The sequence below is a fragment of the Solanum stenotomum genome, chromosome 8 (genome assembly GCF_019186545.1).
Source record: "Solanum stenotomum isolate F172 chromosome 8, ASM1918654v1, whole genome shotgun sequence".
Taxonomy (NCBI): Eukaryota; Viridiplantae; Streptophyta; class Magnoliopsida; order Solanales; family Solanaceae; genus Solanum; species Solanum stenotomum.
In genome coordinates, this window is record NC_064289.1 from 41299803 (window position 1) to 41327366 (window position 27564).

The window sequence follows — 27564 nt, forward strand, 5'->3', positions numbered from 1 at the left end:
TTGAAAGAACAACCACATTCAACTCACGAAGGGTGGAAAAAATGTGCGAAAAACTCAAAATATTTTGGAAGGGTCAAAGTCATTTTGCAATTAAAAATAAGCGGAGCCACAAGCTCAAACAATCGCAAAGCAAAAACACAATTAACAACAGATAACCCAAATGTACACCAAAATACAAATATCTGAAACAAGCAAAACAAGGTGGGTCTCACCTCACCACAAATAAGAGCGTTTGTCCTCAAATGAAAGTAATAACAGTACCCAGAGTTGAAGAAAGATAAGACAGACAAAGAGGTAAAGAAGAGTCATGTCTATGCAGTCTCTTTATCTACCGAGGAATTCGATACATCTCCCTGAAGTAAAACCATGGTCCCCGGAGTATTATTGTTTTAGTACTGATTGTTTGCCTTTGTCGTGGCCTCTGCAGCAAGATTAGTTGCAATCATCTGATCTATCTTTTGACCTGCTCCGAAGGCCCGTATTGCATTGACAAAACCTAGAGCCCATGAAGGCACATTAGGGTTGATGGGAATTCGTCTCTTTGCTCTAGGTTCATGGGTATATTTCATTTGTCTGGCTAGCTTGGCTTTCTTTTCATTGTTTTTAAACTCTCGTGCTCTTATGTGCCTGGGTGGATCCTTTCTCCCTGCAACTTTTGGTCTAGCTATTCCTGCAAAGACTTTGAGGATAAGTAAGATAGTAATTCAAACAGGGGTAAACGGGTGTTTCTGGGTGTGGAATCACTCAGCCAAGCTAGTTGGCGAAGCGCTTATCCTGTTAGGCTAAACGTTGAAAATGATGTACAAATGAAACAACGGTGCAGATAAAGGACGAACAAGGGATCTTTTGGTTGATCGTCGAGTGCATTTTGTGAATTAAACTGACCGCCAAAAGTCACAGATTAATTAATGCATAGAGTATTCAGTTAAAGGTGAAATGGTGATGTTAGGCAAACTGCTGAGCAGTTCGACGAAATTTGTTTCTCACCGATCAGCTCACGTGTCTATTTTTGACCCAGCCTTTCAAATTTCACCCCGCAACCCCAGATAATGTAACTTACGCTTATATAACTCAATTTCAATGAAAACCCAAAGAAACTTCTATTCCCTCCGCGCAACAGTTCAACTCAAAGCATAGTTAAGTTGCAGTCCATCAAATCATGCAGAAAATACCAAGTCTTAATCGATAATATATACAATCCCATTAACTAAGAAACTCAACAGAGATTTTATACTGTTAGTAATTATGCAAATGAGTAAAAATTCTGATCAAATAACTGAGGAGTTTGATTACCAACCTTTGATGCCAGATTAGATAGTGCTGACTTACTAGGTAGCAATGTGATCCTAATCCAAGCACAATTAGACACTTAAATTACTCTAAAAGTGCAAGAAATATAACTACTAAAGTGCGAGTGTGAGTTTATAAAAATGGAGAAGGTGAAAAGAAGTGAATGAGATGGAACTTTTAAATATGTGGCTTGTGACCGTCCAGTTTCTGCTCATTCGGCAATGTTAGTCGATCTCGCTTAATCACTTAGTGAAACGCCAAATATCTAATGTCCTCGGTGAATATAACAGAGTTTTCAGTTCAGGTGAGCAGTGGATTGGCAGTCTCTATCGATATTGCCAATTGGATTGGCGATGCGCCGGCAAAATTCATACTGCGCCGAGTTTTACAGACTCAACCTTTAAGATGTATTGCGTCAAATGGTGAGAATGATCGGGTACGTCAAACTTGTCGGCGATCCACCAAACTGAACTGTTGCTCGCCTTCATACATCTTTTCAAGCACTTTTCTTACTCAGTCTGTACAAACAACACACTATTATTTTATCAAGATAACAAAAGGCGAGTAAATGGTTTTGGGTTGCCTCCCAAACAGTGCCTTAGTTAACGTCGCTGCACGACGCAAGTTAACCTTCAGACCTTACTCTTGGGGTTAGCTATAGTATCACTAGGCACACCCCCTTATTGTCTCGGATTGAGATGAGATGAGATATGACTCATTTGGGTCTCTAACGGTTTGATTGAAACTGAATGAGAAGTGACAGTCTGGTTGAGGGTAGACACATCTTCTTTCATACCTTTTAGCATTTTGTTTGACCCTTCAACTTTGTTTAGGATACGCGAGAGCATATCCTCAGTCCTACCACCTTCTGAATCCTTGGGCTTCTGACGCTCGTGGGGAGGCATATATCTATCCTTCTCCCCATCCTTCCAATTTGGATTACAGTCCCTCCATTCACGATCTCTATCCTTCCAGCCTTTGTCTCTAACCCATCCTTGATTACCACCCTACCTTGGGTAGTTTGAACGGTAGCCCCCACCTTGGTTAGCTAGGAAATTTACTTTCTCGTCATATATGGCTTCAAACTTCATCTCCTCAGGATTTGCACCCCCGACTCCCACAGCATTGACACCATGGGTACCAGCCCCCATGACATTTTTGGATAAAATGTCAAGCTGTGTCATGATTTTGGCCATGTTTTGGTCTCTCTCTTTGTCTTTTTCAACCTGCTTATTGGATAACTGAAATGTGACCGGTGAGACCTGGTCTTCACGAGTGTACCACACCTTATTGATGGTTGTCATCCCATCGAGAAGTTGAACTGCTACTGCATATGGTTACTGCATTAAGCCTCCGGGAGAGAGTTGGTCAGCTACACCTTTGTTCACTGAGTCTAGAATCCGATAAAAGTATTGAAGGAGAACATTATCAGGTAGACCATGGGTCGGGTTTTGTAGCACCAATTTCTTAAACCGAAGCCAAGTTTAATGAAGAGGCTTTCCATTCAGACCCTTGAATCTTTGGATGTTATCCCGAATAGTCATCATCTTCGAGGGAGGGAAAAATTACACATTAAATGCGGTGACCAGCTCATCCCATGAAGTGATTGAATTTCGTGGTAATTCAGCTAGCCACTTGCAAGCTTACCCCATCAATGAGAAAGGGAATAGTCTTAATTAAACTGATTCCTGAGAGATGTTCTTGAACGAGAAAGGTCCACACACATCCACGAAGTTTTGAAGATGCTCATGTCGGTCCTCATGAGCCAATCCACTGAAAATTCCTTTTAGTTGCAAAAGTTACAACATGGTGCTTGTTATGTGGAACACCGCATTTCCCTCTGCTAGAGGTAGATGGATGGCTCTGACCCCTCCCATGAGATGTGGATCATTGATGTTGGGCTCTTGGACATCGTTGAGGTTACCAATGTCATCTTGATGGCCCACTTGGCTCCCGTTACTACCGTTAGCACTCATGCTTTCTGAAATGTTTACACTATCAATAGAACAAAACTAAAAATTAAATTTGTAAACTACCACTAAGAAGAACATAAACTCTATTAAACTAAAAATTCTCAAATGACACACTCCCCGGCAACGGCACCATTTTGATGCTTATCGTGACCAATGACACTAACCTACGATACGAGTGTCTACGATCGTCGATAATATAGTAACCCAACTAAAGGTTGGGGTCGTGTCCCAAGGGAGTGGTCTTAAGAATTAATAGAAAAATAAAATTTAGTTCTAATTAGTCGTAGCTAAAGACACTAACGAACAAAAACATTGTAAATTAAAGGGGGTGACACAAAAGTGTCAAATATCAATTTGTGGTTTTGTCACAAGTAGTAAAACCAGCAAAAGTAAACAAGAAACTCAAGTATGGGAGAAAGTTCTTGGGGTGTGACTGCAATACAAGTTGAGATAAATCGTTTGGTACATGCTTTCAATAGGAAATTTACAAGATAATAGTGACTAGGCTAAGATTTAGATGGAAATAAGTTCCCTCCCGGGCAACTTACCCCGTTTCAATTGGGTTCCTCTCGGACACCCACTTCCCGCATGAAGACCAGCCTACGCCTTACCCCACTCACCCTCTCGAGCTGAGTGTTAGGATATGGGACCAGGGTTCACCCTCTCGTGCTGAACCTCATGTCGACCCACTCCTTAGGTCATTAGTCTAGTGGTCTTGGTTTCGTGACCTCCCTCTCGGGCAAGCCGAAAACACATGGGTGATTTTGTATTTGCAACTACAAACCCATTAAATTATACCACAACCACTAGGTGAAATCACCATTAAAATACATCTAACATATCAGAAAGCAAGACCCAACAACAATATCAACACATATTTGCTAAATCACACCCCAAGAATATGGGTATTTAGCCACACATCAAGAAATAACAAAATACACCTAAAATGATACTAAAATCAAATGGGTATAAGAAATTAAACCTTGATCTAAGCAAAGAAAGAAGAATGGAGAAGACCCACTTCCAACTTGGGGAAGATGAAATCCTTCTCTCTTCAAGTCTCCCATAAAACCCTCTCCGAACTTGAGAGAAAATATCCCAAAAAGTACTATTCTATTATGGAAATTAAAATAAATGTTCAACTCTCCTAAATTTAATAATAAGTTTAGTATTTATAGACTTCATAAAATAGTGCTGGCGGATCTTTCGGCGAGGTTAGTCGATGTCGCCGAATGACTTGGTGACTCACCCTTCTTCTGTTTCATCGTTGTTTCGTGCTTGCCTTAAGCATCTTCACGTTTTGTACCATTGGCGATATAGTACTGCTTAGCGGAAATATTCGGTGAAGCGCCGACTGCTCCTTTCATCGCCTTTTGATCCTTCTTCTTCAGGGCTTCGCGCACTGGAACAAAGGGCGGAGTGAATCCCTTCGACAAATCGCCAAGTATGCTTGGCGATGCTCAGGCTTCAGCTTCTTCATTCTTTTCAGCCTCTTTGTTCCTTTTTGCACCTAAGTGTCCATGCTTTCAATAAAACTTCAAATACCTGAAACTTAAGAGTTTTCATCAGATATTGAGAGAAAATAAGCATTCGAGGACACTATTCTTATCAAAATAAAGCCCTAAATGAGTCCAATTTATGGACTCATCACCTCCCTCATTAAAGAAAAGGAAAACAAATGAAGTCATATAGACTCTTGAGTGATGTTCTTGAAAGAAAATGGCCCACACACATTCACAAAGTTTCGAATATGGTCCTGAGGGTCCTCATGAGCAAGTCCTCCAAAGAGACCCTTCATTTGCAACAGTTGTAACATAGTGAAGGTCATATGAAACACCACATTGCCCAGAGTCAGAGGCAATCAAATAGAACCTGCACTTTCTAACAGATCTTCATTGACATCGTGCAAGTTCTCGATGTCATCGTTGTTCCCAAGTTGGCTGGCATTGCTCCCATTAACACTCATCTCTTTACTTGTTTTAGAGAAGCTAACAAAGAACACAAATAAGTTGATTCAACTACCACAAAATCATTTCATGACTAAACTTCAATAAAAAAATTCTCAACACCACTCCCCGGCAGAGGCGCCATTTTTTATAATGCTCAACTACACTTCATCTTATTCTAACTGCAGGTGGTCGCTAACAAGTATAAATCCAACTAAGAGTTGGGGTCAATCACACAAGGAATGATACGTTAAAGAATTCAATTAAGAAGTAAAATGGTGTTCTAATCGTTTGTAGATGTAGACATTTTCGCAACAACAAAATAAATGACAAGGTTTTGGCAATTAATGTCAAATATGGGTAATTGGGTAACCAAATTACGATTACTAAACCTAGGGGGCAAACAAATAGAGACGGTTTCTTAGGAGTGTGATAAATTAAATGTCAATTTCGTGTAATGGGTGATTATTACTTACTAAAAGTCGTTGAATATTAGAGGGCATCCTAGGTTTTTGATGCAATAGTCATTTCTCAATCAACTATTGCGAATCAAGTGAAATATTTTGAACCTCAACAAGCACAACATAGATTAACAACCCATTACCTTGATCAATCTAGATTTGTAAGATCGCATTCAGACCCACTTCCTCAAGCTAAGTCTATAACAACACAATCAATACTATCATCAACTAACAGCTTAACTCTAACACTTCTTTCTCAGGCAAGTATAGTACTAAGCTAGAATTATATTTGCAACTACCATTCCTCATTTAAAACACAAAATATTAATTGAACCCACTTCAAATCAACAATAAAAATCAGTAAATAACAACACCCATTAATTTATTAATGCATTAAACTACATAATCATACCCCCATGAATGGAGGTTTTAGCCAAACATAATAAAGAACAAGAAATCGTTACCAATGAAGTTTTCCATCAGGTTGGGTAACAATCCACAAGTCTCCAAATTCTCAAATTGAAGCTAAAAGTCTCACAAACCCTAAATCTCTATTCAAAAATGTAAAAAAATGTTTTAGAATATTTAAGACCAAAAACCCAGAAATGGACAATTTGGGAACTCCTTTTCTTCTTTTGAAAATTGCATTTATACGTTCCTAGAATTTCAGCATCGAAGTCACTCGGCGAAGTAAGTCGGGTATCGTCAACCTGATCGGTGATGCGTTGAGTGCCCTTTTTATCATTTTCTTGGATTGGACTTTCACCATCTCTTTTCTATAACTTTAGGCGATCGAGATTGATATCACAGATCTCTTGGGAGCATCGCCGAACTACAAATCTTCTCACCAAGTTGTTCTTGTCCATAAGCTGGCATGCTGGAACTTGGGCCGAGCTGAAGGTCCACTCAGCGACTCGCCTAGTGTCTTTGGTGAGTACCGGCCATGCTTTCTTTCAACTTTTTTGCTCCTATTCGCATTGTAATGTCCTTGCCTTGATCTTTTGCCTTCATTACTGCATATTAACATTTCAATAGTTATTATGAGCATAAAACAGACATTTAGGACACTAATTCCTTGAATATTAAGCCCTAAATTAGTTGAAATCTTTGACACATCATGTACCATTCAAACCTTAGATTACATGTTGAGAGCTTCCATGATCGATTTTATAGGTAATTAGGATGATCACCTACCTCTCATAGAGTTTGCATATAATAACAGCTTCTGCTCCAATATCCAGATGGCCCCTTATGAGGCACTATATGGGCATAGATGTAGGTCTCCGGTTGGTTGGTTCGAAGTTGGTGAAGTAGCCTTAATTAGGCTAGATTCGATTTATGAGGCTATGGAGAAAGTTCAGCTCATCAGAGATAGACTAAAGACAGCTCAGAGTCATCAAAAGTCCTATGCAGATGTGAGGAGAAGGGACTAAGAGTTTGAAATATATGATTGGGTTTTTCTGAAGGTGCCACCCATGAAGGGGGTGATGACATTTGACAAGAAAGGGAAGCTCAGTCCCAAGTATGTAGGTCCTTACGTAATACTGAAAAGGGTTGGTAATGTGGCTTATGAGTTAGAGCAACCAGCAGAATTAGCAGCAGTTTATCTAGTCTTTCACATTTCCTTGTTGAAGAAGTGTGTAGGTGATCCGGCATTGATAGTACCTTTAGAAAGTGTGGGTGTAAAGGATAACCTCACATATGAGGATACTCCAATCGAAACTCTTGACTGTTAGGTTCGTAGGTTAAGAAATAAGGAGGTCGCTTCAGTAAAGGTTTTATAGAGGATTCAATCCGTAGAGGGAGCTACTTGAGAAGCAGAAGCAGCCATGATGGCAAATTATCCTCACCTTTTTCCGTTCGATTCAGTTTTAGCTTGAGGTAATAGTTCCTCTCCAGTCTCTAAGTTTACTCCCGTGTAATTCAGTTTGAGTATCTTGTTCCCTCAGTTATCCTTACATTTCAGCATATTTGCATGTTCATGGAATTCAAATTAGGTAGATACCAGTTTCTAGTACTCAGTGGTAGGGATTTCAGCTCCTTCCCTCCAAACTCAGATTGTTTAGTCTTCATTTGAGAATGAATAATCCCAAGAGAGAGATATTGTAACACCTCGGACTTTGAGAAAGGGATAAAAAGTGAAATGGGCAAGACCACAAACCCAAAATGGACTATGGACCCTTCACAGCTCCTTAGACGGGTCGTTTAGGGGTCCACAACCCGTTAAGGGCTCCGTGTTGCCAATCCAGGACTCCCCTGGTAGGGGTCACCTAGACGGCACCTTAGATGGTCTATCTAGGGGTTTACGACTAGTGAAGGGCCTGTGGTGACTTTGACGGCCAGTCTATGGGTCTATACAAGTCACCACAATGAGGTGTATCCGAAGGTCACTGTAGAGGATCACTGATACCTAGACGGTCTGTGGAGCTTCACATAGACCGTTAAGTCGTCCTTGAAAGAGACTTCTCAGACTTTGAGTTTTGGGTCACCTTCAATCTATCATATCAATCAACACAAAATGAATTAGGTGGCCCATGACCTATCAAATTAAATATCTTTGACTCCTCTTTCCAACCCCACAAGGTTTGCCTAATTTCCAAACATGAGTAATAAGTAATGCTCATTTTAGTGAAGCCATGTCGGGAAGGATAGCATGATGATCCACTACATGGGCCATCATGATTTAGACGGCCTGTCAAGCCCCTCATAAAGGTCACTTCATCAGCTTTAGTTCATGGTCGTATTGTTCATTTCCCATGTTTGGTAATTAAACTACGTCGTTTGATACTTAAACTATATCGTTTTACTCAGTCTAAGCCTAGTAATCTAGTCAGAAACTGCCAAACACCTTCTTTCTCCTAAAACCATCTAACTTACAAAAGAAAGAAGAGAAAGAGGTGATAGTTTCTCCCAAGAACAAGAAAAGGTCTTCTTTATGTTCAGCCCCAAAATCCAAAGGATTTCTCCATAGTTTTTGTCACCAATGTGGGATTTCACTAGTGGGTTCCTTTCACCCATTAGGTCCATGAATTCAGTCAATTCTTTAGTTTCTCCATAAATTTTTTAGACCTATGGTTCCTAAATCTAAGGGATCCATTGAAATTTAGTTTTTAATAGTTTTTATGTTATTGATTACATGTTTCTTGGAGAATTAGGATAGTCTCATGTATAGAACTCAGAAAGCCTAGCTTGTATTAATTATCAGTATTTCATGAATTAAACTTGCAAGGCAGATTAGTGAGGCAATCATGCTTCAGAATTCGAATGCCATATCTTTCAGTTCATGTATGTTACATTCTCAAATAACTATCAATATTTTGAGTGACTTAGTATTTGAGCTGAATTTTAGCTATACATATTCAGTTGGTAGTAGACTTAGCACCGAGTTGGACTAGGGTGCGATGTACCCTCAAGTCCCAGAACTACGTGCCAGTGTAGGCATATAAGCCCCCTCTGTTGGGAATCATTTATAGTGGGCATGCTACAGTCATGCATTTATACACCCAACAAGGTATATTGGATCCTCTCGATGGAGCATATACATCGAACTCCACGTTTAGGTCACGTGGTTTATGTTGATTAATAGTATCTCCCACAGTCAGATTCATGTTGCATCAACCATGTATTCAACATTTAGTTCAGTATCTAGTTCAATATGATATATATTTCATGATTAGTACTTGGTCATTGCATCCAGCTCAATTTTCAATTAGATTTCATTACATCTATTTCCATATTCAGTTTTTTTTATATTGTTCAGCTTAGTATATATCATGCATGCTCACTACATTCAAAGTACTAACATATATTTTTGCACTGCATCATTGTATGATGTAGGTTTAGGCACTCAGCATCCATACCGCGCTTAACTCAATTTTAGTCTGTACTCAACAACTTCAGTGGTGAGTCCTCATCATCCTAGGGAATTTCTCTATGCTTTTAGTTTAGCCAGTTCGTTACTAGTTTCAGTATTTTTGAGTTAGTTGGGGACTTGTCCCAACAACTCATCAGTATTAGAGGCTTTCAAACATAGATTCAAACTTAGTTGTATTTGGAGTTAATTCACACTTGAACTTAGTTATATTCTCAAGTGAACTCTTTTAGATTTACTCACCTATCAGATATGTTTTTGCTTACTTAGTATTTTTTTTTGTATTCTTGTGATATTCCAGTTTGAAGGTTAGCTAAGGGTCATTTGTGACCATAGGATCCATGTTACATCTAGTGGATAGCCTCGGGGTGTGACAGTAGACCATCAAGCAGAAATATTGGAACAACTACTAGAAAGCAGTGAGGTGCAAAGTGGAAAAGGTTTGAATAAAAAACGAAGGCTTCAAAAGCTAGGTGACACTCGTTGGGGATCTCATTTTAAAACATTGAATAACTTTGTTGTTTATTTTCATCTATGCCTCATGTGATTGATGCAATTAAATGTAGAGGTTCCAGTCCCAATGATAGATTGCAAGCAGGAGCTTTCTTGAGTATGATCAATGAATTTGAATTTGTTTTTTTGCTTCTTTTGCTGTCGAAAATATTGTTGATGTCAATTGACCAGAGTGCAACATTTTAGAGAAAGGAGCAAGATATTGTTAATTCCATGGTATTTCTTGACATTACTAAAAAGAGATTGCAATCATTAAGAGATGATGGGTTGGAATCTTTGATGAATGAAGTTTCTTTATTTTGTGATAAACATGAAATTTTGGTACATAAGATGGATGAATTTTATATTCCTGAAAAGTCAAAGTGTAGGTCTTGTAGTGTTACTTATTCACATAACTTATGTGTTGAGCTCTTTTATGCTATTATTGACTTGCAACTGCAAGAGTTTAATAAGGATTTTGATGTTGTGAGTGGTAACTTGCTTCTTGGTATGGAAAGCTTGAATTCAGTTAATATTTTTGCTTATTTTGATAAGGAAAAAATCATGGCATTGGCCAAACATTGTTTAGATGAATTTGGTGAACCAAAGGTTCGAGATCTGAGTCACAAACTTGATACTTTCATAAAACATATGCGGCATGGTGATCTTAGATTTTCTTATTTGAAATGAATTGGTCATTTGGTAGAAGCACTAGTTAATGCAAATCTCATATAGACTTATTCTCTTGTGTACCTACTTGTGAACTTGACCTTGATTTTACCTGTCGCTACTGCAACTATTTTTGTAAACATAAGTAACGATGCTATCATTGATCATTTTCAGAATATGAAAATGCGTCAGTGTCAAATATAAATGGATGATCTGTTTTTGTACACATACGTAACGATGCTATCATTGATCATTCTTAGAATATGAAAATGTGTTGGTGTAACACCTTTGAAATAGGAATGTGAAATGGAAAGTAGAACAGGCTTTAGTTGAGTACGGGTGCACATGTACGGGATGATGTATGGTCCGTACAAGGTTTCACAGACCGTACAACCAACCGTGAAGAATGGTGGACTTAAGATTCCCTTTACAAAGAGGTTCATGGGACACGAAGGTGTCCATGACCCGTCACCTCGCCCGTGAAGTTGAACCCCAACACCCATGAAGGTTCACAGACACTTGGACGGTCTGTGAAGTTGTCCGTGAAAGGGACCCATCATTTTTTACGTTTTTGCTCAACTTCAAACGGTAATATATTTCAGCATAAAATGAATTAAGGTGCCCATCATATATCTAATTAAAGGTCTTTGAGTCCTCTTTCAAACGCCACCATGTTTGCCTCCTTTCAAGTTCGGAGTAAAAATTTATGCCATTTTAGTACAGCACTATCAGGCAGGTGAAGCTTCACGACCAACTTGATGACCAGCTAGACAACCCATGAAGCGTTTCACAGACCGTGAAACCTTAAATGGACCGTGAAACCTCCCGTTTAAATCACCTTCTCAATTTTAAAAGTTGGGGTCATTTTGGTCTTTCCCCTATGCGTTTGGAATTTAAACTATATCGTTTTAAACCCTATTCTAAGCCTAAACCATGATGTTTTACACCTAATTAAGGGATTAGAAAGTGTCAGTTAATTCTTTTACGTTCATTAACACTTCAACACATTAGAACAAGGTTCTAAGAGGAGAAAAGCTAGGGTTCAAGTGTTTTACAAGGTTCTTCAATTTCGCCAAAGAAATTTGTTCTTCCAAGAATGTCAGGCTATCATAGTGTTGGACTAGTTCGTCCTTACGCCCTTCATCTACTTTCAAATCAGTAAAAGAGTAATCTAGGATTCTCTCTTTAGATTTCCATATTCTTGAGCTGAGTTAATATAGATTTCTCAATTCTTGAGTTGTTGATTATTGAATTCCTAATTCTAATCATTGAATTTTCATACATTGTGTATTGTGATTATTTAGTTGATCGTTCATGACTATTTTTCAACATGAACCTTATTCTTGAGTATTCAGTGAATTCTTATTGAGAATCTTTTAAGCAAAATATTATTGTTTAAACTGAATTTTGTGGAAGTAAAGAGCAGTTTGAGAAAGAGTCACTACAACATTTTAGGCCTACGGCCACACTAAATCTGGACAACGCTTGTAAAGTGTTGCCTAAAATATTTTTGGGGACACTTTAAAGTGTAGCCCAAGTTTTTAACTTTTAGCTTCGATAATATTGGCAACACTTGTAAAGTGTACTCTTTAATGGTATAAGCTACACTTTATAAGCGTTGTTATAGTATGATATAATTGGCAACAACTATTTACATATATGGCCACACTTTTAAAGTGTCCTATTTTTATAATTGTAAAAACAACACATTAGAAATGTGGCCTTAAAGTTTTCACTAAAATATTATATTCCCTTCAACATTTTTAACTCTCCCTCCAATTTTTATTGGGAAAAAAAATAATTCATAAAATATTAAAACTTTATTTTCCCCAAATCAGAAAAATTCCATCAAATTGAAGAATGCACTCTTCAAGCTTTTCTCTCCAAGTCTGAAGAACACGATTTCCATCAAACTTTCTCACAGATTTCTTGTTGAAAAGCTGAAGAGTTGTTCCGTCATAGCACATGTTCTCACTGAAGAGTTGTTCCATCATAGCACACGTTCTCGCTGAAGAGTTGTTCCATCATAGCACACGTTCTCGCTGAAGATTACGCTTCACAGATGAACACGCCTCACTAAAAGATTTTTTGTTGAAAATTGAACAGAATGTTGCCCGTGAGAAGAAGGTGTCTTAAAGCTTCATCACATTGAAAGGATTTTGTTGGAACCTATCAGGTAAGAATTTCTATCTTGAGAGTCTAAATTTTAGCTTTAGGGTTTTGATATTCTTGTGTTGTTGATATGATTTATGTTGATTTTTGGGAGTCTAGCTCGTAGTTGTATTACCCAAATGAGTTGATTCTTTGCCCTGAGCATTAATCACTAAATAAGTATAAATGGGTTGATTAGGGCTGATTCTTCACTTGAGAATTTCTTTTTTATTAGGCTTATAAGCTGATTAGGGCTGAAATCATCCATGATAGTGTAGGTTTCATGTAAATCTTATAAGTATTGTGTTTTTGTTGCTTCAACTTTATTAGTTTCTGGAATTGTTTATCTAGTCATGCTTTCCATTTTATTTAGATTTTTGATGTTTGCATAATCAAGACACAACTTTTGATGCAAGTGTCTACGATCGTACAATAGTTTAGTAACCCAACCAAGGGTTGGGATCGTTCCCAAGATAGTGGTTTTGAGAATTAATAAAAAACTAAAATTAAGTTCTTACTAGTCGTAGCTAAATACATTAACGATTAAAAACATTGTAAATTAAAAGGGGACACAAGAGTATCAATTAATGATGGGGTTTTGTCACAAGTGAGTAAAAACAACAAAATAAATAAGAATTTCTAAGTAATGAGAGGGAATCCTTGGGGTGTGATGGAAATACGGGTTAAGATAATTATTGGATACATGCTTTTGATAGAAGATTCATAAGATATTTGTGACTAGGCTAAACTTTAAGGAGGATAAGTTCTCTCTCGAACAACTTACCACGTTTCAAATGTGTTCCTCTCGAACACCAACTTGCCGCATGAAGACCAGCCTATGCCTTAACCCACTCACTTTCTCGAGCTGAGTGTGTGGACATAGGACTAGAGTTCAGTCTCTCGAGTTGAATCTCATGTCGACCCACTCATACTGGCCATCAATTTAGTAGTTTTAGTTTTACGACCTCTCTCTCTCGCAAGCCGAAAACACATAAATAAACTTGTATTTGCGACTAAAAATTCATTAAATTCATCCACAACTACTAAACGAAATCACAATTAAACTATGATTAAACTATGAGCAAGCAAAGACCCAACAATTATCTTAACCCATATTCACTAAATCACACCCCAAGAATTGAGGTTTTTTGCCACACATGTATAAGAGATAGAAATTTATACCAAATTGAGCTTGCATTCAAATGGGTATGAAGATTTAAGTCTTGATACAGGCCAAAATTGAAGAATCCAAGAGGTCCAAATCCAAATCTTGAAGATGAAACCCTTTGGAACTTCGAGTCTTCAAAACACTCTCAAACTTAGAGCAAAAGTATCAAAGAGTACTATTCTATATGAGAATTATAATAATTGTTCGACTCTTAAAACTACAACTCTAACTAGTATTTATAGTTTTCACTGATTTATGCTGCAACGGATCATTCAGTGTTGTTAGTTGGAATCGTCGATCAACTCGGCAATTCGCCTTTTGGTGTAGTTCATCGCTGTCTTGCACCATCCTTCAACATCGTTGTGCTCTGGGTCATTGGGCGACATTGTAATGCTTCATAGAACTTCTTGGCGATGCGCCGAGTGCTCTTTTTTTCCACCAACTTGATCCTTTCCTTCAGGGCTCAGCACACTGGAATAAAAGGCGAAGTAAGACCCTTCGGGGACTCGCCAAGTAGACTCAGCGATCCTCAGGCCTTCATTTCTTCATTCTTTTCAGCCTCTTCGTTCCTTTTTGCGATGTAGTGTCCATGCTTTCCTTCAAATACCTGAAACTAAAGTATTTTCATCAGATATTGAGATAAAATAAGCATTTGAGGACACAATTTCTATTAAAATACAGCCCTAAATGAGTCCAATTTGTGGACTCATAAACACCCCCAACTTAAACTTTTGCTTGTCCTCAAGCAAACTCAAGTTCAGCCATTCAAAAAGGGTGTCTCGAATAGTGCTACACAAGACTCAATAATGAATGCACACAACAAGACTCAATTTACTTATGCAAAGATCAAATGTGCACTCAAAGATTCAAGTTGTGACTTACCAATATCAAACAACCTCACAATACTTGCTTCAAATGCAAGTTCAAGCTCAACCAAAGTGTTCAAAAGCCCTCACACAAGGAATGATTCCATATTCACACGATGGTTTGCAGTTTAACGCTTCAGAATCAGATATAATGCTCACACTCACAAAGATGAACACAATGTATGCTTTCACCCATAGGTTTGCTCGTATTTTCCAATCAACATTTGTTTAAGCTCATTCAAGATAAAAAAGGTCTTGTCAAGGCTTGTAATGGGGCTGAGTGCAAAGGTATGGTCATTTAGGTTCAGTGACTTTCATCCTCATGAAATGCGGAGTTCACAACACCTCCTTTCCTTTTCCTTCATCATTCTCTTTAGTGCTCATAAGTCATCCTATTATTCAGCTTCCATGGATTGTTTGGGAACCCCATCTCTTTTGTACTTTATTCCACAACTTTCTTTTTCTTTTTCTTTTTCTTTTTCTCTTTTTTTTTATGTGGAAGGGTTCCATTTTTCTCAACACCATGGGTTAAAGGAGACTTTCCTTGCACTTCTTGACTTGCCCTTATCTTTTCACCACACCGCCAATTTAGGCTTTTGGCCTAAGTTGGCTATTCAATTAACCACAATTCGAGAGGATTATAGGTAGTGGATAAAGAAAGTTTATGATTTCATCAAGTTTTTTCCAAAGAAAGGTAAGTCTCAAGGGGTGTTAAAAAGCGGTTCACACACTTACAAGGTAGGTCACAAAAGAGGTATATGTTAAATTTGGCTCACACTCTTAGAAGTTGCCTAAGATCATATCAAGTTATAGCATCACTTAGTTGACCAGACCAACGGGGTAAATTCTAGGATCTATCATGCATGGTTCAAAGTAAGCTCATCACACTAGACATTGACACTATAGTCAAACAACACTCCACACTTTCGCTAGTGTGCAATGATCATCACAAGAGAATCAATTTGATAAATGGCTAATCATAATGAGATGCAAAGAGTTCACATATTGTCTATGCAACTTCATTTGGCCTCATCGTAGCCGTACATTCATGTTCGTTCGATTGTAAGCACTATTCATGTCATCTATATTTATCGGAACCGAGACTTAAATATTTCAAAAGAATAGCCACATTTAACACACGAGAGGTGGCAAAAATTTTTGGACGGGTCAAAAATCATTTTGCAATTTAAAACAAAAGGAGCCACAAGCTCAAACATTCATAGGAAGCAGTATTTAACATAATTTAAGCACAAAGCCCAAGTATACACAACAAACGAACATCAAATAGCACACAAAAGTGGGCCTCACCACACCATAAATAAAAGCAATTTGTCCTCAAATGCAATTAACACAGAATATCCAGAATGTAAATTAAAGGAAGACAAAGAGGGAGGTAAAGAAGGGATCATGACTAAGCAGTCACTCCATCTGCCCGAGCATCAGTGCTTGAAGTGTTGTCATTCTTCTTTTGGTTCTCTTTTTTTTTTGCACTTCTTCAGCTTCTGCAACGATATTAGCCTCGATCATATTGTCCAACTCGTGAGTTGCCACAAAGGGTGTATTGCATTGCTGAACCCTCGAGCCGACGAAGGGACATTAGGGTCGATGGGCATCCAACTCCTCGAACTGGCTGTCTTGTTTTTGCTCCTTGCAGTTCTTCTGAATTTTTGTGCTCTTATGTGTCTGGTGGCATGTTTCTTTCTGCAACATTTGCTCTGACCATGTCTGCAAAGTCTTGAGATAATGTTAGAACATATTTGACAACCAAAACAAAGACATTCAGCTGCAGAAAGACTAGATAGTCCATTCGGTGTGCCGCCGAATACATTCGACGAGCCACAGACAATCGGTCGAAGGTCATAGTACTGAATGAGTTAGGGGTGTAGACAAAGGGCGAATAAGAAAACTTTCGGCGAGTCACTGAGTGCTCTTGGCGACCTGATACTTCTCGCTGAAAGTTACATATGCCATAACAAATAAAGCATGATTGTAAGGGCGAGATAGGGTAATTAGGCGAATCACAGAATAGTTCGGTGAGCTTATCACAGCTCGTCAAATGACCCAACGTGTCCTACTTTTGACCCAACTTCTCAAAATTAGCCCTGCAACCCCCGAAAACAAAATCAAAGCATGCACCAGCACAATTAAGGTAGGACCCATAACACCCAAACACATCCCCTCGAATTTTAATCCAATTTTAAGGCATGCAATTATGAGAATTCAACAGTCACAACTACCCGAGCAAGGAAATCAAATTAAATCATGCATGTAAACAATCTAATCCTCTCAGGGAGGAGTAGAACACTACAACCAGATCAAGCTATTACAAATGAGTATAGTTTATGATAAATTAACTTAGGGCATAGAGAACTAACCTTTTGTGTCGCTAAGGAGAGGATTGAAATGCTAAGCGACATTGTAATCCAAGTCTGACCACAATTCAACAACTAAAATGCTCTAAAAGTTCAAGAAATGTAGAAACTAGAGTGCAGGTGTGAGTTTGGACAGATAAAAAGTGAGGGAAAGTGAATGAAGTTGAAACTTTTAAACTTTTGGCTTGCAAAAACAGTCTAGTTTTCGCCCGCTCAGCGACATTAGTCAAGCTCGCCTACTCACTCGGCAGAACGTCGACTGTTTAGTTTCTTTGCCGAAATTTACAGAACCTCTGGTTTATGGAGGGATCCAAATGGCAGTTTCCATCGTGATCACCGACATGGTCGGTGATTCACTAATAATTTCCAGATTTCACCGAGTTTTACAGACTCTAATGTTGATGATGTCTTGAGTCAAACGGCGGATAAGGTCAGATTCGTCGACCCTTTTGGTGACTCACCGACTGGATCTATTGCTCGCCAATCTATACTTTTCGTTCACTCTCCGTACTTCCATCTGAACAATCAACACACCATTATTTTATCAAAGCAAAAGAAAGTAATAAACAGTTTTGGGTTGCCTCCCAAATATCGCCATAGTTAACGTCATGGCACGACGCAGTAGCGCCTTCATGCATTTTCCAAATACCCTACTTCAACCAAAGAAATCTCTTGACAATCCCCAAAATATAAATTCAGACGTTGACCGTTCACTTTAAATGGAGGTCCTTCCTGATCTTCAACTTCTATGGCACAATTGGTGAACACTCGTGTTACTCTAAAAGGTCCAGATCATTTGGATTTGAGCTTTTCGGGGAAGAGTCTAAGTCGAGAGTTGTATAACAAGACCCAATCTCCTACCTTGAAGTCCCGTTTGAGTATACGAGCATTATTCCATTTCTTCATCTTCTTTTTGTAGATGGCTGAACTTACATACGATCTGAGTCTAAATTCATCCACTTCGTTCAACTACTCTACCCTCTCCCTTGATGTTTTTGACCAGTCCAAATTTAAAGCTTTCAATGCCTACAATGCTTTGTGTTCTAGCTCGATGGACAATTGACAAGCTTTACCATAAACCAACTGGTATGGAGACATACCAATAGGTGTTTTGTAAGCGGTCCGATATGCCCATAGTGCATCATCGAGTTTCCTAGACCAACCAGTTCTATTGGCATTTACTGTCTTTGCCAAGATGCTTTTGATTTCCCAATTTGACACTTCGACTTGGCCACTTGTTTGGGGATGATATGGGGTTTCTACCTTGTGTTTCACCCCATATTTGCTTAGTTCCATTGAAAATCACCTATTGCAAAAGTGGGACCCCGTATCGCTAATGATTTCCCTAGGTGTGCCAAATCTTGTGAAGATGTAGCATTTCTGAAATTGGACAACACTTTTTCCTTTGTTGTTTGGAAGTGCGATGGCTTCCACCTATTTGGAGACATAATCTGCTGCCACCAAGATAAATTTATTTCTAAATGAGCTCACAAATGGGCCTATGAAATCCATCCCCCATACATCGAATAGCTCGACTTCCAAAATAGGAATGAGAGGCAACCCGTGCCTTCTAGACACTCCGCGTTGCTGCTGACATTGAAAGTATTTCTTCGCAAATTCATGTGCATCAGTAATAACCACTTTGGAGGACTTTAGCAGTAGGGCGAATACCACTATGGTGACCTCCAACTGGAGATGCATGGCAAGCATGGAGAATTTCTACCGCTTCTTCTTCCGGAACACACCTCCTAATAACATGGTCAGCACATTCTCGAAACAAGTATGGTTCATCCCAAAGAACTTTTTAATGTTGAACATGAATCTCTTTTGTTTGTAAAAGGTCAGCTCATCCGGTATCAATCCACTCACAATGTAATTTGCAAAATCTGCATACCATAGTGTAGGTTTGAGAGATATAGCAAATACATGTTCGTCGGGGAAGGAGTCATCTATGTTGACATCACGCTCGGCATCTTTCCTTCCTTCCAACCTTGATAAGTGGTCGGCCACTTGATTTTCACAACCTTGTCGATCTTTTACCTCAAAATTGAACTATTGTAATAGTAGCACCCACCTTATCAATCTTGGTTTTGCATCTTTCTTCGCCATCAAGTAGCGGAGTGCAGAACGATCAGTGTGTACTATTACTTTGGTGCCTAGCAAGTATGCCCGAAACTTTTCAAATGAATAGACCACTGCAAGCAACTCTTGTTCAGTGACCGTATAATTTCGCTGGGCACTATTCAGAGTTTTGCTTGCGTAATAAATTGGGTTAAATAGTTTGTTGTGCTTTTTCCCCAACACTACTCCCAATTCCATACCATTAGCATCACACATTACTTTGAAAGATTAGGACCAATCAGGACTGATGATAATCGGGGTGGATACTAATTTTTCTTTCAAACACTTAAATGCGGCCATACAAGCATTATCAAAATAGAACTTCACTTCCTTATTGAGGAGTTTGCATAGTGGATGTGCAATCTTTGTGAAGTCTTTAATGAACCTTCGGTAGAAACCTACATGCCCCAAGAAGCTGCGAATACCCTTTACTGAAATCGGTGAGGGTAGTTTCTCAATTACCTCAATTTTTACCTTATCAACTTCTAGCCCTTGTTGCGACACCTTGTGTTCTAGATTAATACCTTCCTTCACCATGAAATGACATTTTTCCTAATTTAGGACTAGGTTCGTTTCCACGCAACTTTGAAGCACTTGCCCTAAGTGCGTTAAGCACTCTTCAAACGTATCCCCTACGATTGAAAAGTCATTCATAAATACTTCCATAGAGTCTTCGACCATATCTAAAAAGATAGACAATATGCAATGTTGAAATGTGGCTGGGGAATTACATAGTCCGAATGGCATTCTTTTGAATGCAAATGTTCGATAAGGGCAAGTGAAAGTGGTTTTTTGTTTGTCTTCCGGCGCAATAGAGATTTGATTGTAACCGGAGTACCCATCCAAAAAAAAATACCACCCTCTTTCTGATAACTGGTCAAGCATTTGGTCCATAAAAGGCATTGTAAAATGGTCTTTCTCAGTCCATGAGTTAAGCTTTCGATAGTCCATGAACACTCTCCACCCAGTCACTGGTCTTGTTGGCACAAGTTCTCCTTTTGCATTTGGGACTACTGTTATACCTCCTTTTTTTGGTAAACATTGCACCGTACTTACCCATGTACTATCTACAATAGGATAGATCACTCTCGCATCTAGCCACTTGATGATCTCCTTTTTCACCACCTTTTGCATTGGAGGGTTCAATCTCCGTTAATGCTCCACGCTAGGTTTACATTCACTGTCGAGCCGAATCTTGTGAGTACAGATGCGAGGAGGGATTCCTACTATATCGGCTATTGTCCATCCAATAGCTTTTATATGCTTCCGCAATACTTCAATGAGCAATTTCACCTGCCTTTCAAGCAAATCGGCTGTGATAATCACGGGTAAAGTATTATTGGCTCCTAAGAAGGCATATTTGAGATGAGAGGGTATGGCTTTTAACTCCAGATTTAGTGGTTCTTCTGTTGATGACTTTGAAGGAGGACTTTCTCTATTTTTCAGGTCGATATCCAACTTGATTGGATTTCTTAAATATACTCTTAACCCTGATAAGGCAGCTGCCACTTTCTCATAGCCTTGAAGTTTGGATTCATCATAATTGGCAAGTACAAATTCAAGGGGTTCATTCTTGCGCATTAAATGGCTCACACTTGCCACTGGCTCATCTATAACATCCTCAGTAGACAACACATGTATATTACTTGGTTGCTTCAAGGATTTACAGATATTGAAGGTCACCTCATCATCGTTCACACGGAACTTCAATTTCCCACTTTCGACATCCACCAATGCTCTCCCGGTAGCTAAGAATGGCCTTCGCAAAATAATGGGGATTTCATCATCGATCTCACAATCTGGAATCACAAAATCATCCGAAAAGATTAACCGATCTACTTTTACCAATATCTCATAGAGTATCCCCACTGGGTGCTTGATTGATCGATCAGCCATAATGAGTCTCATTGTGGTTGCCTTTGGTTCACCCAAACCAAGTTGCTTGTATATTGCATAGGGCATCAAGTTAATACTTGATCCTAAATCGTACAAAGCTTTAGCGAATTTGAGGATGCCAATTGTGCACGGGATTGTGAATGCCCCAGGATCTTCTCTCTTAGTGATTGACTCATTTGTCATAATTGCGCTGCAATTATGGGGCACCTTAAACGTTTCATACTCCAAGCTCCGTTTCTTTGTAACCATCTCTTTCATGAATTTGGTGTATCTTGGTGTTTCCAACAATGCTTCCACCAGAGGAAGGTTAATTGATAAGTTCTTGAATACTGACAATTTTTTTTTTGAACTTCTCATCTTTATTTTGTTTTTTCAAACATTGAGGAAATGGTGGAGGTATTTTGGGTAAGGGTGCATGACTTTTGGAACTTGAACATGTTGCTCTGCATCCTCTTGTGGTTCGTTGGCAAGGTTTTGTCGAATAGGAAATTCTCGTTCCTCTATACCCTGGCTTTCTTCCTACATTCGAGGGTCCTCATACTCCATCACATTCCCTTTTGCCATCTTTCCACTACAGGTAACTACAACCAACCCTCTTTCATTATTTTCCATCAGTGTCTTGGATGTTAATTGAGCTGATAATAGACTCAATTGACAGCGTTTTGATGGCATTAGCGTGAGAATTCACTTTACTGTTTAATGATGAAAAGTCATCTCTCATCCCTTTTAGCAAATCATCAGAGCCCTCAACTTTATCAAGTATGTGTGACAATAGATCATTTACTCGAGGACTACTTGCACTCCCTTTTTTATTTTGGGCTTTCACTCAATTGAGTATGGTCTTCCTTATGGTCATCTTGCTTAGCCCAATCGTGGCAATATCTCCTTGGTTCTTCACTCCTATAATGTTTCCAACCTTGATTTCCACCCGCTATTGATAGCATGGGTGGAAACCCTCCTCATATCTTGTGGAGTTCCAACCTTGATTCTCCCCTGATCTTCAGTAACCATAAGAACAACCCTCATCAACTCGAAATACTCCATACGTCCCATTCATGTGCTCTTGTATCACTTCCATTTGAGACAACATCTTTTTGATGTTTTCGTCCCTCTCCCTTTCTTTATCAAGTTGTTCTTGTGTTAATCTGAAGCACAATGGGGAAACTTGGTCATCTTTTGTGTACCATGCTTGATTTACTCTAGTCATGCCAACTAGGAGGAATGAGGCTACTTCAAATGACTGTAAAATTATTCCTCCTAGCTCCAGCTGATCAGCTATCCTTTTATTAACCGAATCTAGACTACGGTAAAAGTATTGGAGCAATAACTCACTCAGCAGTCCATGCGTTGGACATTTTTGCAAAAATCTCTTAAATCTTGTCCATGATTCATGAATTGGTTTGCCCTTCTTTTGATTAAAATTTTGAATGTCGTCTCTTAGTTTCATCATCTTTGTTTGAGGGAAGAATCTTTCATGAAAAAGCCGTAACCAGCTCCTCCCATGACTTGATGGAGTTCTTTGGAAGCTCGACCAACCACTTAGTGGCTCCCCCAGTTAATGAAAATGGAAATAAGTGAAGCCTTATGAACTCTTGGGGATAGATTCTTGAATGACAGAGGAGTGCACACTTCTATGAAGCTTCGTATATTTTCATAAGAATCTTCATGCTCTAACCCTCCATATAAACCTCTTGAATGTATGAGATGGACTGTTGTGCTAGTAACTTCAAATGTTGCACTTCTGTCTGCTTGTGGCATGCAAATTGCACCCATTTCACCCACTTGGGCAGGGTTGTACTATTAATATCATCAATATCGTCTTGATGAAAAGCATAACCCGCTGGATGGCCTGCTTGACAACTCTTTTTGTCGTTCAGACTCATATGTCTGTTGAAACACACAAACACTCAAAACAAAACTGAAAATTAGGTGAGTAGACTACAACTAAGAAGAACAAAAATTCTACTAATCTAAGAATTCTCAAGTAACACCATTCCCCAGCAGCGGCGCCATTTTGATGTTTGCGTAATCAAGACACAACTTTCGATGCAAGTGTCTACGATCATACAATAGTTTTGTAACCCAACAAAAGGTTGGGATCGTTCCCAAGAGAGTGGTTTTGAGAATTAATAGAAAAAAAATTAAGTTCTAACTAGTCGTAGCTAAAGACAACGATTAAAAACATTGTAAATTATAAGGGGACACAAGAGTGTCAATTAACGATGGGGTTTAATCACTAGTGAGTAAAAACAGCAAAATAAACAAAGATTTCTAAGTAATGAGAGGGGATCCTTGGGGTATGATGGGAATACGTGTTAAGCTAGATTATTGGGTACATGCTTTCGATAGAAGATTCATAGAATAATTGTGATTAGGCTAAACTTTAAGGAGGATAAGCTCTCTCTCGAGCAACTTACCCCATTTCAAATGTGTTCCTCTCGAACACCCACTTGCCGATTGAAGAACAGTCTACCCCTTAACCCACTCACTCTCTCGAGCTGAGTGTGTGGACATGGGACTAGGGTTCATTCTCTCGAGCTGAACTTCATGTCGACCCACTCACACTGGCTATCAATTTAGTAGTTTTAGTTTTACGACCTCTCTCTCGAGCAAGCCAAAAAACACATAAATAAACTTGTATTTGCAACTACAAATTAATTAAATTCATTCACAACTACTAAATGAAATCACAATTAAACTACAATTAAACTATCAGTAAGCAAAGACCGAACAATTATCTTAACCCATATTCGCTAAATCACACCCCAAGAATTGGGGTTGTTGGCCACACATGTATAAGATATAGAAATTTATACCAAATTGAGCTTGCATTCAAATGGGTATGAAGATTTAAGTCTTAATACATGCCAAAATTAAAGAATCCAAGAGGCCCAAATCCAAATCTTGAAGATGAAACCCTTTGGAACTTCGAGTCTTCAAAACCCTGTCAAACTTAGAGCAAAAGTATCAAAAAGTACTATTCTATATGAAAATTATAATAATTTTTCAACTCTTAAAACTACAACTCTAACTAGTATTTATAGTTTTCACTGATTTATGCTGCAGTGGATCATTCGGTGTCGTTAGTTGGAATCATCGATCAACTCGACGATTCGCCTTTTGGTGTAGTTCATCGCCGTCTTGCACCATCCTTTAGTATCGTTGTGCTCTGGGTCATTGGGCAACATGGAACTGCTTCACGAAACTTCTCAGCGATGCGCCGACTGTTCTTTTTTTCCACCGACTTGATCCTTTTCTTCAGGGCTCAGCACACTGGAATAAAAGGCGAAGTAAGACCCTTCGGCGACTCGCCAAGTAGGCTCAGCGATCATCAGGCCTTCATTTCTTCGTTCTTTTCAGCGTCTTCTTTCCTTTTTGCGACGTAGTGTCCATGCTTTCCTTCAAACATCAAATACCTGAACCTAAGTGTTTTCATCAGATATTGATATAAAATAAGCATTTGAGGACACAATTTTTATTAAAATATAGCCCTAAATGAGTCCAATTTGTGGACTCATCAATTTTAGGGTGCAATGATCAAGTTAGTTATATCCTCTATTTATTAGTAAATGTTTGATAGCTTGTTCTAACTTGCATATCAATAAATGAATGTCTAAGCATTCTATTGTGCGTGTGAGTTTATTTACTCAAATTCTTGTCAGTTTGTTGTTATCATTTTTGAACTTGTTATCTGCCGAAGTTCGTGTTGGTATCATGTTGTTAGGGTCGTTATTGTTGAGTTCTCTTTACTGGCTTTAAGCCAACATATTTTTGTTACTTTAAAAATATTATTTACTATGATTTGGACTCTTTACATGACGATAATTAGGTTGTTGGTTTGACTTGATTTTATTCTTGATTAGGTTCTTATCTTATTCTCGTTTTCTTACACATGAACACTCTCCCATTGAGTCCAATTCGGACTCCCATCTCTTGCATATTCTCTTCTTGAGTCAACCCTCAATACGGTGAAAAGGAAGCTAATATTATTGACTAGAAGGGATTCTATCCGTAAGAAACAAGGAAACCATAACAGTCAAGACTAAGTTACTAAGATAGTAGGCTTACCTCAAGTTTGTCGACATTTTTTGCATCTGAATGTAGTTTATGCTATTAATACTGCTTGTTAATCCATATGACTGTTTAAATCTTCTTTATGAGATGGCACAGTTGTGGAGTAATGGATTATTTCAAATCAGAGCTTCATTTAGATGTAATGGGGTCAGCCAGTCAAGTATAGTTTATTTCTTTGCCTTTGAATTTAGATGAATTCTAACTAGTGTATGTAGCATCAAATGTCCTCTTAAGAGAAGTGACTCAAAATGAATCATGTCTTTGTTATGAAGGATTAGAAATGATTAAAACTGGGTAAACAAGATAACTCACTTGGTTATCTTTAATCAAGAGAGTTTTGAATCCTTGTTCTTGCTTATGTTGATTTTCTTTGAAAGTTAAATGGTGTTGTTTGAATGAAAAAGTTGGCAATAAGTAAAAGAGTTTAATTTTAAATGTTATCTTGATTAACTTTAGTTGTTTCTATTCTACATGTGAAAGTTAAATGATGTTTTTCCAACTTGCCTACTTTAGATCTGATTCAACTTGCCTGCTTTATATCTGATTTCAACTTTATCCTTAAAATCTTATTCAACTTTCCTGGTTTAGATCGTGTTAACAGTTTGTCTTCCTAATTTTAGAACTTGGAAGGCAACATAACACTTGAAGTAAAATCAATGAGCTCTTTTTAAAATCAGGTTTCCAGTAAACCTCACAGGACTCTATTAAGCCTTGAACACTTCTAGAGTCTTGAAAATTTTCACAACTTCTTCTTATTCACAGTCCTTCTATAGGTAATATTTCACCCTTCAGGATCCCAGATTATAGCTAATCTTGCGTCAGGTAAGGGAAAACGTATAATGAATAAACTCTACGAAACTTTAAGATTTCTGGTGTGATCGACTATCTATTATAGGATCATTGTAATGTTTGCATGAATGTTTAAACATGGTAGTAGATGTTTGATACTTCTCTGATTGAGTGTGCACAAGAATAAGATTTTAAAATTTTGGACTTAGTTTTAAAAATCTCTAAAAGATTTTCACAGTATATTGTACTTTTGGTCTTCTAAATAAAGTGTTTGAATTTCTTTAAAATGTTGTTTACAGCTTGAACCTAATTCTGGATAGAACTTTTTAATCTTGATTAGTTCATTTAAATTCCTTAGAGTTAGAGAGACGGTGAAAGTAAGCTCAAGCTTGACCATTTGTAGGACTATGTTCTGTTTTTCTTGAATATATTGAATTCCCTATAATTATTACTATTCTTAGGATGGTTTGATTGTCAACCTTTTTTTATTTTGTTAAAACTTCTATTTGACTAAGGTTGTTAATTTTATGTGGTTAGATAACACTTGGAAGTATATTAAGTAAAGGAAAGTAGCATGAACTACAAAATTAAGGAAATTGAAACAAGTTTTAAGCATTCATTTCACTAAAGTGTATAACTAATTAGTTTCCTATGTAAACCGTACAAAATGAATTTGGTGATGAGTAGTTGAATTCACTCATACAACTTTAACTTTTAATCATTTGAATTCCATTTGTTTACTTTCTTTCTTAATTGTGTCTATCCTATTAATTATACTTATTTTTCCTTGGCAGTATAATCAACATTCAAAAATATTTGTGGAGGATTCAAGGTTTGATTTGGCATAGCACAAGTGCCATGACTATGTAAGAAACTTTTATCATCTCATAACACATGATTCTGATAACTTACTCGTGACTTTTAAAGCTTATTTGTGAAGTAGTTCATGATTTAATGATTGTTACTGAAAGATTAAATATTAATATCTTCTTCAAGTAATTCAAATCTCTCATCCAAGGATTGAATGGATTTAGCTAGGTATAGCAAAGCGTATATTGATGGTTGATACGCTCAAATTACACCTCCTTTCAGAAGCATAAGCGATCGTTATCAAGTAAAGAACCCAACTTGTAGGTTGGGATCAATCCCACGAGGAAAATGGTTTAGACTTTACTTTTAACCAACAATTATATTCGATTAGTCAAATTATTTCCAGAAACAGGTAATAAAAAGGGGAGTTGTGCTTGTGTAAAACAAATAGTAAGACTTAATATTGTAATCAATAATTAAATTCAACTTTGGTTGTTATCAAGATAAGAGAAATAATTAGGGTATACGTGTTCCCCATAATCTCATAACACAGTAATCCTAGTAATAGCAATCCTTTTCTAGTGTATTACATGCAAAGTGATAAGTTAGGTATCT

General features: G+C 38.0%; 1 protein-coding gene across 1 annotated transcript; it reads right to left on the reverse strand.

Moving 5' to 3' along the window:
* Positions 1–20532: 20532 nt before the first annotated feature.
* Positions 20533–21525, reverse strand: LOC125873795 (uncharacterized). The gene has a single exon (XM_049554647.1). It carries the CDS (start codon positions 21523–21525, stop codon positions 20533–20535), a length of 993 nt encoding a protein of 330 aa, XP_049410604.1.
* Positions 21526–27564: the final 6039 nt, after the last annotated feature.